The sequence below is a fragment of the Astatotilapia calliptera genome, chromosome 19 (genome assembly GCF_900246225.1).
Source record: "Astatotilapia calliptera chromosome 19, fAstCal1.2, whole genome shotgun sequence".
Taxonomy (NCBI): domain Eukaryota; kingdom Metazoa; phylum Chordata; class Actinopteri; order Cichliformes; family Cichlidae; genus Astatotilapia; species Astatotilapia calliptera.
Window position 1 is genome coordinate 15,711,023 of NC_039320.1, and position 11,853 is coordinate 15,722,875.

The following is an 11,853-nucleotide window of genomic DNA, read 5'->3' on the forward strand; positions in this document are numbered from 1 at the left end:
TAATTCTAAGTTTATACAAAACTTACATTTCAACCATCTTTCAATATAAATTTATTTGCAGGACATACGCAAAAAGCCATACAATATTATCAGCTTCACAATACAATGCAGACTCAAATCCAGACACAGGGTTTTAGTGTCTCTCTGAAATAAAATATTGTCAACAAGATTTAGACAAATAGAAAAAAACCAAACATAGTTCAGAACTTTAAAATTATCCACACATACTGCAGTAGATCACACAAGGATGAGGATTTATTCCAGATAAGGCTATTTTTGAGCGTAGCTGGGAAAGGGTCAGAGAAATCTGTAACAATGGTGAAATGATACTCCCCTGTGCTACTAAAGTAAACAGAGAACCTAAATAAAACTCTGGACCTGTTGGTGGAGGGGGTCGGAGAGCACATTTTATAGACACACTAAATTACATGTATATTTTTCAGCTATCCAGGTTCGTTATTCAGTGGCTAGAAAAAAAGTGTTCACTTTGGTGACTGCAATATCTAGTGTTTCTAGATCTATTATATGAAATCAAAACTATAAAAAAAAGTTACTTTTCATAAAAATGTAAATAAAGCAGGCTTAATTTTACTACTAATGCTTACAAACAGGATTTTACTTTTTTTTACACTTTTCAACCAATTAAATATAGTCAAATTTCAACTCACTTAAACTGATCAGTGTGTGGACGACATCCTGAAGAAATGATCTGACATGTGTCTACAAAATGAACACGCCTCCTACGGTTTTATTACAGTTAATTCCTTGCATTGATATAGCTCCATAACTATCGTTATATGCTCCCAGATCAACAGATGTGGCTTATTTTCTGGACGACGGTGATATCCTTCAAGTATCAACATGACAGATTTTAACAGTGGCTTAACTATTTTGATATTCAAAATGACCCAGTTAGCCAGACACTACAGTAATAATGTGTTAACAATTAAACACACATATTTGTTGGTTAAGCATTAAAACATTTGCTTTTAGCTGTCTGGCTAAATGGCTAATTGTACAATAGAGTTACTTGCACATTTAAATATTAAATCGTGTGATCAAATAAATATGTAATGTAACAACGCATCTTTTTTACATATATGGCACAGCACTGAAGATAACCTATTGTTGATTAAGATGCTGCAATGGCTTAAATATAATCCTATTATGAAACTACTTTAATGTTTTCAGTTATGTTCATTATCTTCCGTTTGTAGCATCATCTGATATCTTGGCTTTGATGATGGCCAGGCATCACAAGTCATACCTGACTGTGTTCCAAAAAGGACCTCACATTCCTACAACTCTGACCCGTCCAGGAGTTATCTGTGCAGTCTGAAGTGGTTGGAGCTTTTGTCAAATATTTTGATCATCTATCCCTTGCACTGGATATCACATGTTTCATTAAATACTTATAATAGTCTTTAAAAAAAACAAAACAAAAAAAACTAAAAGAAAATTTTCACAAATCTCCCGATAACTAGTGCCTTGTGTAACAGAATCAGCTTCTCCTTCATTTTGTTCAACAAATAAAATAGTTATAAATATAAATGCTATACTATATAACTGCTTGTATTTTATCCCAGAATGCCATCAGCAGCCGACCCAGTCACTCCAGGTTGCACAGTATGGCGTTAATATAAGAGCTTACTGTAGTGTTACCGAAAGCCTGTGAAATAAAAGGTTTTTTTTTTAAAAGTGTCTGAAGAAAGAACAGATATGCATCCCCCCAACATTTTTGGTAATCAGATCACTCATTGCTGCCTCAGTCGAATTCCTCTCTTTTCACTCTCAGATCGTCTTCTACTCCATTTTGGATCTCTCCATCTTGGTTTTCAAGATTTCCTGGAAAAAAAAACACAGCAGTGTGGTTGTTAAATGATGTCATAGTAAAAGGTCAGGACTTTAAATAGATTAAAGTGTGAGTAGAATCATGGGACTAGCATGTGTAAAGTAAAAAGGCTCCTTACTTCTTCCTCATCTAGCATTACAGGGAGAGCTCTGTATGGAGGGGAAAAAGAAAAAAAAACAGAGAAAGAGGCCATGGATATACCACCCACATCAGGAGTTAGTCAAACACTATGAATATGGCTTGAATAACAGCAATATAGTACTTTTCCACATTTCCATCCAAATGTCATTTAGTGTAGCAGTTTTTCACCAAAATAAAAGTTTACTTACACATCAGCAACAGTAGTAGGAATGTTCTCCTCAACCCACTTTAGATCTTCATCCTGACAAAAAGCACAGTTTTGAAACACAGAATTAAGTAAACATGACAATAACGCAGGAGAGAAAATGTCAGAAGTCAACCTACCTCTTTACTCAACATTTTCTGGGAGCCGTTAATGTCAGGCTTTGCGCCTCTCATCTTCATTCCTTCTGAAAAATCAAGAAAAGGCAGTTGAAATCATTTACTCTGATACTATTAAATGATTATAAATTTCTCAATTAACGTCTATACAAACAGACTGAGAATGTGTCATTGGGTTAAACAAGGTTTAACAAAGCTCAGACAGTGTCAGTAAAGGATGTGAGGAAAATTGTGATTATTTGGGTTTATTAGAGCATACAACAGAAGATACAAACTGCTGGAAAACATTTCTGTGATTTCTGTCGTTTTATATTTTTGTGTTATACAAGCCTACTGGCCTCAATTCTACACTTAAACACTGTTACTATAGGATAAAAAACATCCTGTTTGTGGAACCTAAACAAAACTGATCAAAATGTAAAGAATCAGCTGGCACAAGATGACAAGCCGGCAGGATACTACATTTATGGCAACTAACTGTTTTACACAACCAAGCTTATCAAAAGCTGTTTTACCTTTTCTCCCAACACACAGCACTAGAGTTTAATAAAACCAACATTTTTCTAAGAAACTTAACTGTGTAACACAAATGAGCATTCAGTTTCTTTTTCAAACACTGTTTAATATGGCAAACACTTGTCTGGGGCTTTAAATTACAAGAGGAGTCAAATGTCGTACCAAAGGCTTCGTTCAGCATGGGCTCCTTGGCTTCTTCCTCTTCATCATCATCATCAATCAGAGGGGAATGGGAGAACCTGAAAGGAAACACCACATAGGCTGAAACCTTTATGAATCGCGTTAACCGCGAGCTTACACAGAGGTACTTTGGCCCAAACTCCATACTGACGCTGACCTCTGATTGTTGGCTGAGGGCCGCAGCAGCACCATGATGACCAGAAGAATAGTGGAGAAGAGCAGGCGCCAGAATGCATCATCTACCCACAAGTCCCTCCAACCCTGCAGAAAGGATAAGGACAGATTTCAGGGGAAAAGCAGTGAAATCCAGTACAAGATAAATATAACTCAGCCAAAAGAGAAAGCAAACTGACCCTCTGACAGTCGACCAGCTTGAAGACCTTGGTGGTCCAGATGATAAATATGATAGAAGCTGTGGACACAAAATAAACACCAAGGATTTAGATGACTGTAAACAAAATACACGTGTTTCGCAGAAACTACAGCACACAAACAACAAATTGACCTGAAGGGAATTCTAGCCACAGCATTGGTAAACTGGAGATGTGTGTGTTTTTTTTTTTAAATGAAACAGATGTGTTCAAAAAATATTTATCACATATGGAAATACGCAGATTCCCTTTCTTGTAAAGGGTTAAATGAAGATTGGCCACACTGACAGCTACATAGTAAACACAAAGCAGGAGACTGGAGCTTAAATACAAGTTGGTAACAGAAGGAAACAATAAACCTGATTTCACACGAGTTGATAATAAAGTACAAAAAGGCTAATGAAGACAAAATCAGCCCTCAGCACTATAACTCATTAACATGTCATGTTTTGTAAATCAATAGAAAAACCTAGTTTTTCTAGGAGAAATTAGCTTATTTTTTTTATAAGTTATATTAGTTTCATTACCTTTATACAGAAGTAGGTTTACATGTTTAGCTTAGCTCACCAGCTTCCAGCACCCTCCACAATAAAACATATTTTCCAAGTCTGACCACATCTTACAGAGGAGCAAGTGCAGCACATTTCTACCATTTCATAATTGGCTTCATAGTTTACGGTAATCTTTTGACTGATGGGAACGTGGAAGCTAAGCAGACCCCAGTACAGCTGTAACTCACCGACAACAGAGAAGATGAGCGTTTTAGTGAAGTGCTGATATAACGAGAGCTTCACTATATTTCTGCGGAGCTTGAGGAGACGAGTGGTTTGAGACAAGCTGATGAAAATGTAAATGCAAATTAAGGAAAACACTGTCTATGGACAGCTTCTAAATAAATACAATCAAATGCCTATATGTGCAGTGCTTGTGATAATACAAATCACAGTGACACCTGAGCAGTCATCAGGCTAGTTGATTAAAGGATATCCACCACATGACACAGGAGTCAATGAGGGAAAGGCTGAGATTAGCCACAAGGGCAACAGTCCCGTAGAAGCCCTGTAGGAAGATGACAAGAGACACATTTCAGAAGAAGATCTGTTGAAAACTTAGAGCACAAAATAGAGCAAAGACTGACTGTGAATCAAGCAACTAAAGAATTAAACCAGCAGTGTAGTTCCTTTAATGTCCACTTGAGGCCGACTCCAAAAACTAGTCAATCTCCTTTCAAAAGAAAAGATCTGCTGTAGCCCAGTGATTTGCTCCTGGAGAATGACTGCAAAAAGTTTTGCTGGCGTGACCAAACTGACCGTAAACACTCAGATCAGTGAAAATTTGCATATAAATGCTGTCAGATATCCAACACAAGGCAATCAATCTGAATCAGTCTGTAGCGATAAGCCAAATTTGTCTGCAGGACATCTCTTTGCAATAATGGACTCAACTGAGCTGCTGGTACTCTGGTTAGTGAGCACCTATGTGATTTTTGCAGTCAAATCTCCATCCTGCAGCAATTACGTCACTACTGGTGGAGGAATTTCTGTTTCATATCTATGAAGTTCTGACTAAACTCATGTGAAAATGCTCTTTTTATAACTCACCTGTTTCACCTGAGTCGTGCATTATTATGGGTGTGGCTGCTTTATCTGACAGACAGATGTAGCTGACACTTTCTGCTAGGCTTCATCTGTGTTAATTGACAGTCACTGAACTCGAACACTCAACTGTAGTGGTATTTATGGTGACTTTCAGAGCATTTAATTATGTTTTTAATGTGGTTTTCTGCATGGTTAACTGTACTAACAGCTCATCCAAGAAGTCTGTGCTCTGGCAAGTGAAACTTAGGAAGTATCTATGCCTGGGGATACAGACTGCTGCACAAGTTTGCAACCGTTAGGTGAGGATTTGGCACTCCGGCATCTTATTTAAATATGATCACCTCGAGCACAAAAGAAGAAAGGTGACGTGTACATGCTATGAAAGTGTTGGGTAAACATGAGCTTGTGTTAAGATTACAAAACACATTCTAATCAACTTCATTACTTCATTCTCCTTGCTGTCTTTCTTATCTCACGTTTAAATTGCGTTTGCTGAACTCGCTCCTGTGTCTTTAGCTTCTTTCGAAAAATTACTCATAGATCAAATTTGTCATTCTCTATCATGATCACTTGTCTGCCTCCCAGAGACAGAATCCCTGTGTAACCTTCCCTCTCTATGGTCTCCTGCACTCAAATCAAATTTATATATAGAGAGCGCCTTCCCTGCTGCACCAGGCCACATTTTTATGCAAAAATACATCACAGCCATCAGCTTCAATCACCCTCCAGAGGCTGCAACAAATAATGTGTACTAACTGAACTGCAGTGGGTTCATTTCACTTGCCTGGATACAATTAATGTGAGGCCACTGAAACTTAATATGTGGTCCTAGAAGTGAAGTATAAAGGGTGTCCTAATCAGCAGAGAGTATGCCTTCAAAGGACATTTTAAATCAACCTTTGTTCAAATGTATTTTATTTATTTAGGGCATGATTTATTTATTTAAAAAAAGAATATGTATGTGTGACTGTTCTTATAATCCTTGTATAAAAAAGTATTTTGTAGTCTTGGTTTTGAAAGCTGCCACACAATAAATATTTAGCTAACAACTGATTTCTATTCTTAAGGGTGACTGCAAGATAAAGACTTGCATCTGCTTCTTATCAATATTAGACACTTACACCGGTTACTCGCAGCACACCTTCTACTGAGGAGAAGAGAAGGTAAAAAATTCCAACAGCTACTAGCCGATGTACGGTGGTGCCCAACCTGGGCCTAAGCAGAAGGGAGAATAAAACAATGCATTAATACTAAGAGCTTGTTTAAAACAAGTAACAGCAGTGGGTTATCCACTAGAGACTATATACAATCAGGTAACCTTTCAGGAATCAACTCACTTGACTATGCCATAGCCAAGGCTTACAATGAGGACCAGGATTCGAGCCAGAGATCTTTTGAGTGCAGAGAGCAACTCTGCAAAAATCACAGCCCCTAGCACTGCAAAAAAATAATACAAAGAGAAAAACAGATGCCAAAATATGAAAAGGAAAAACCAAAACCAAACAAACTTATACCACAAACAAGCGAGCGTGGAAAATCTGCCAACCGTAGTCTCCTTTGTAATGGATGCTTTGGTATTCAGAGTAGAAAACCGCTTTCTCCAGCATGCCGAGGATAATGACGGCACCAATCCAGAACTGGATCCGCAGCAGATCCCTCCAATAACAGGCGCACCAGAAGAGCCAGAGAACCCCAAACAGCACGTAAACAATGCACATGACCATGAAGAACTGTGATGGGCGCAAGAGTGGGAGACAGTCTCAGCTTTGTCATCGATAATAAGTAAGCTATACACTCAGGTTCCAGTGCTATGGTGAAAGATTTTACATGTCTGAATTCATCAACTCCCTTTACTCCTAGATATAGCAATTAAATATTACAGAAAATGAGGATTTATACCATCATGAGAGGCCAGTCTGCTGGAGAGGAGTACTCATGTGGACCTTTCATCTCCACTTTCACTGGGAAATAAAGAAAGGTGCGTTATTGTTTAAAGAAATATGATTCTAAAGCTCTTTATGCAAAATGGTTGTTTCTCACTTGAAAAAGTAAAGCTGGACTGCTCTCCTCCCTCAGCTTCATCATCAGCGCCACGAAACAAAGGCTGCACCTTCACTATGAACAGATAGGGACTGTCTTCCCAAGCTTTGGCCACTGCACTGATATCCTAAAAAAGAAGATTTAGACTTTTAAATCTGATGAATGAAGCAATTTCTTATACTTTTTATAGATTTATTTCTTTGCATTGAATGAGACAGCATATAATTTTGTTGTACTTTTGGTATAATGACAATAAAGGATTATCATTATTACACTTGTTCCCATGAGCACTGGAATATAAAATACCCCCAGAAAGGATTAAAACTTTCCTCCAAAAATTAAAAATATAACGTTTATTCACTGTTGTAATGTCTTACCGGTTTTTCAGACCAAAAGAAGCTCTGATTGGATGGGTCACTCTAAGAGAAAAAAAGTAGTTTTAGGGCTATTCTGATAAGAACAATGAAAAATTATAATAAGCGTCTAAAGATCAGTGTCGATCACGCACCTTTGGGCTAGTCAGTGGCTGATAAGGGTTGAAGTCTGGGTAATAGACCTAAAACAAAGGCCAAAGTAAACAAATACACATGAATAGATATGCATATATAATATAGTGTATGCAGGAAATCTCTGAAAGAGCAGTTTCACATGTTTAAAAACGGACTTACATCAGTATTGGATAACTGCTGCACAGAAACTGGACTATTACACACACATAATAAATGAGTTTATGTGCCATCTACAGTGATCTAGGACGGTATCGTTGTCACTGACCTTTGGTAGCAAGAGAGAGGAGCAGTTGTCAAAGTACATGTAGCCCTGACTGTAGAAGCCACTCCAGCCATCTTTCAGCATGTGCTCCATGCCAAACATGTTCCTTGCTTTGTTGTCCTGCAAAACAGTGTGTTATAACATGTACTTTATGTTATGTTTATTATAATGAACAGACAGGATGTTATTGCAATGATACCTGACAATCACAGCAGTAACTGAGTTTACTGTATTTCAACACATTTTGCTAAATATTTGACACCATATAAAAATGACCATTAATATGCATATGACAATATTTTACACACCAGCTAAATAATGCTGAATCACAAAGACAAAAGCACCAGCCTTCACAGGACTCATTGAATAGTGCAAACACAGGCAAGTAAGTGGAACCTAATTTCAAGGGCCCAAAGTATTTCAGATAGTAAATACATTTTTTGTAAGATCCAAACATCCAAATCACAAACAGGGTTTATTTTTTCTCTTACAAAACAGAAGTGTGTTCATGCTTTACATCAAACCCACACAGTAAAACTGACTAAATCTGAAGGTATTCATTTCATTTAGATCTTTTTTATTTAATAAAAATTTGAAGTGCCTTGTGATAGATTGGCAACTGGGTCAGGGTGTAGGATTAGGCTCCAGCCCACCACAAACCTGAACTAGATAAACGGAAGACGGATGGATGTAAAGCCAATTCTTTTCAGCTTAAATGAACAGCACTTCTAGGCGCAGAGAAGGGGTAAAGGGTGGAGGGTTCGGTGGTCTCAGGATTTTGTCTGTGCTTTTTGCAGTTGCTCTATTGGCATGAAGCGTGAAACCAATGCTGTTGGTCTACATTCCTGCCAAGACATTTGGCTATGAACTCTGGGTAAATTAGGCAGACACAAAAGTGGGAAATAAGCTTCCTTCACGGGGAATGAGCTCAGTCATTCAGGAGGGGCTCAGGTTGGAGCAGCTATCACTCCACATTAAAAGAAGCCAGATGAGGTGTTTCAGGGATATTATACTGAGAGGAAGATCCAGGACATAGAGAGATATTACATCTCTCTGCTGGATGAATGCCTCTGAAGGAGCTGGAGGAGGTGGCCCAGAAAATGGATGGATGAAATGAAAAATGTAAAGTTTGTTTATTGCAGTGAATTTCCTTCCTGGTGTAAAACTGCTTTGGACTTGCACTACTTTCCTTCCAGCTTTGCATTTTCTTGGAAGAGACGTTCAAGCTTGAAAGGAACCAAACCTTACAAATCAAATCTGACTTCAAAGTCTCCTTTGTGCTACAGGTGACCTCCACGTATCCTTGTTTGTGACCCTCACTTAAAGTCTGACAGCAACAAAGCAAACTGCAGCTGAGTCTGAGAAGCCCTTGGACAAGGAGCCAGATGGAAGTTGAGGCCAAGGCCAAGAAATCGCTTCAGGAAGGAAACAGCAGCTGCTCTGACTGACAAACAGTTGATGCACAATATATCTAAATCCTGAAAAAAAGTTGATAAACCAAAATTTATCCAAAGTATATCTTTGTTTTCTTTACTCAAAGACTCACTAGTGTATACTCACTGGTGTGTTAAAGACCTCATTATAGCAAACAGAGGAGCGCAGGTACCAGCTGATGTTGAAGGCGAAGCTTTTGTTACACCGCCTTGAGTCACCCTGGACTGAAAAATAGAAGAAAGAAGAACATATCAACACTTAGAATCCACTAGCTGATTCAGACAAGCAAATACTTGTCAGTGGAGTTCAAAGTATTCCAGGTTCTATTCTAGGTCAGTGTCTAATTTTCCTTAGAGGAATGCCAGCAATGAGTTCTACAAACAGAAGAGAAATTTATACCACAGTACAATCTGTACTGTGGAGATAAGACTCTTTCAAAGAGTATTCATCATTTTAAACACTGACATTTTGCTTTTAGTCTCTAGATATTCTGTTTGAAGGCTGCAGGGCATCCAACTTATCTGCAATGTCTGGATACCAGTTAGAGCCATAAACACACTGTGGGGGATGTAAATCACAGCACAACAATGCCATCCAGTCAACAGTTATGTGTGAATCCTCACATCCACAGTCCTGGCCATCTACACCTTAGAGAACGTAGGCTACTTACACTTCATGAAGATGGTGGTGTTGGCATACAGGGTCTTCCGAAAAACGGCATCCTGCGTCTGAAACCCAACAGAGACACATCAGTCAGCAGCTCATCAGCGATCACTGTATGTGTCACTTCTGCAGATTCCTTTGAACTGTGTTCAGAAAGAATGTACAATTTACACATAAAGACATGGCTTTATGGACCACCATCTGCTCATGTGTGATGCATACAGTGCTGAGTACTGGAAACAATGGTGCTGCAGCTGCTGTGCTAGACAAATTATGTGATAGCACAATTTTAATAATCTTTTCCTGAATTTTTTTTTTTTTAAATACCTGTCATATTAAAATTATATATAACAAAATAGGTACAGCGGTTTACTGACACATGCAAACATATATGGAAATACAGCATATAATGGAAAAACAGAAGTGTGCACATTACTAATCAATCAATATTTGGTCTGAACATATTTATCCTTTAACACAATCTAAACTCTCTAAGAGAAACTTTCTATCTTTAAGTAGTCTTCAGGGATAGTTCTCCAGGCTTCTTCCAAAGCTCTTCTTCTTTGGGGAGGCCCATCCATCGCTGAGTGTACCAATGTCATTTGCCTCCACTGTGTTTTACATATGGCTGTAGACACTCACTGTTATATCTCCTCCTTACACATTTATGATGATTTGAACCAAAGGAAAATTAGTTTTTAAAAAGTAGGCAATGTCCTAAGAAACACCTTTGAAGCCCTCCAGATAGCGTGAAAAACTATTACTTAACACCACCTAAAAAAAGGCAGTCTGGCTCCTTGGAACAGAAACGGTCTGGACCCAGAGCAACATATGAAGAAATACCAAGACACCACTATATCTACCTAAGCTTTATAACATGATGCAACACGTATTTTTTCCACATATCATCGCCTATCCACGTCACGCGGGAGCACCTTTAGCTCACCTTGAATTTAGTGAGGTAATATCACCGGCTGAGCCATCAATTTCTAAACTAGAATTACTTTTCCTGTGTAACACAGACGCAAACGAAGCTGTAACATGACACCACCTGCTTTTACACAATGGAACTGAGAAAAATATCACCTTTTGAATGTCCAGACAGAAATAGTAGCGTTAATGAAACGAAAATCTGTGGTTTAAAAGCGGGGTAATAAGCGAATAAGCGACTTGTCGTGTCAGACTATCCAAACAAGAGCTGTCAAAGCAAAACGACAGTGTTTGCGCCAGGTAGAAAGAGGGGGCTAGTTAGCTTCTTCGGCTAACAGCTACCATGGAAGACTTAGCTTAGAGACTATGTAATAATGGTAAAGACATATGTTAAAGACACTGACCGAGTTGATGTCCATGCTCCATACGGAAACCTCTGCCGCTGTCCCAGGACGGAAAACCAAGGCAAAAAACAGCAAACACAACCAATGCACCTGATCATATGACATCTTTTTGTGCATCTACTCCAGGTCAGCAGGCTCGTGTCCGCATCCAGCTCCGGGTTGTTCTCCCTGTAGTTACCGCGGTCGCCACAAGAGTGCAACATAACACCGAATACAGTGAGAGCGGAAACCATCTCCTTCTATATATGCCTGACAGAGGGGCAGGCAACTACCGATCATTATAAACTATCTACAACGCTAACAAAAGGTTTTGTAAAAATATGGAATTTCAATTTGATTATTTTGACAGGACAATGCAACGTTCCAATGCAGAGCATGACACTCATGTGCACATAGAGTTAAAGTTAATTTCCATTAATTTCTTGTTCCTCACTGGCCTTTCACATCCACAATGCACAAACAATATTTGCAATTTACACATTACATACACATAATAGAAAAATATAGTGTAAGAAAGCTACAGAAATTAAAAATATGTCGAAAAGTATGAATAATTATACAATTATAATTAGTTAAAATGACTACAGATCTTGTTTACCTTTAATTAACTTTTTCCCTTACTTAAAAAGAAA

At 38.3% G+C, this 11,853-nt stretch overlaps 1 protein-coding gene across 2 annotated transcripts; it reads right to left on the reverse strand.

The window, feature by feature from the left end:
• Positions 1–34: 34 nt before the first annotated feature.
• On the reverse strand, positions 35–11,416 carry LOC113011651 (transmembrane protein 87A-like). Of its 2 annotated transcripts, none has more exons than XM_026151265.1 (20): positions 11,222–11,416; positions 9,895–9,952; positions 9,351–9,448; positions 7,794–7,910; positions 7,528–7,575; positions 7,397–7,438; positions 7,020–7,146; positions 6,879–6,940; positions 6,526–6,709; positions 6,317–6,416; positions 6,101–6,194; positions 4,369–4,440; positions 4,121–4,229; positions 3,364–3,422; positions 3,168–3,271; positions 2,993–3,069; positions 2,318–2,379; positions 2,182–2,234; positions 1,971–2,001; positions 35–1,845 (listed from the first exon to the last, which is right to left on the reverse strand). In XM_026151265.1, exons 1-20 carry the CDS (start codon positions 11,336–11,338, stop codon positions 1,804–1,806), a joined length of 1,656 nt encoding a protein of 551 aa, XP_026007050.1. In that variant the 5' UTR covers positions 11,339–11,416; the 3' UTR covers positions 35–1,803. The 2 variants fall into 2 exon arrangements, with proteins under 2 accessions (XP_026007050.1, XP_026007049.1); XM_026151264.1 differs by having other exon boundaries at positions 2,318–2,382.
• Between the last annotated feature and the right edge of the window lie 437 nt (positions 11,417–11,853).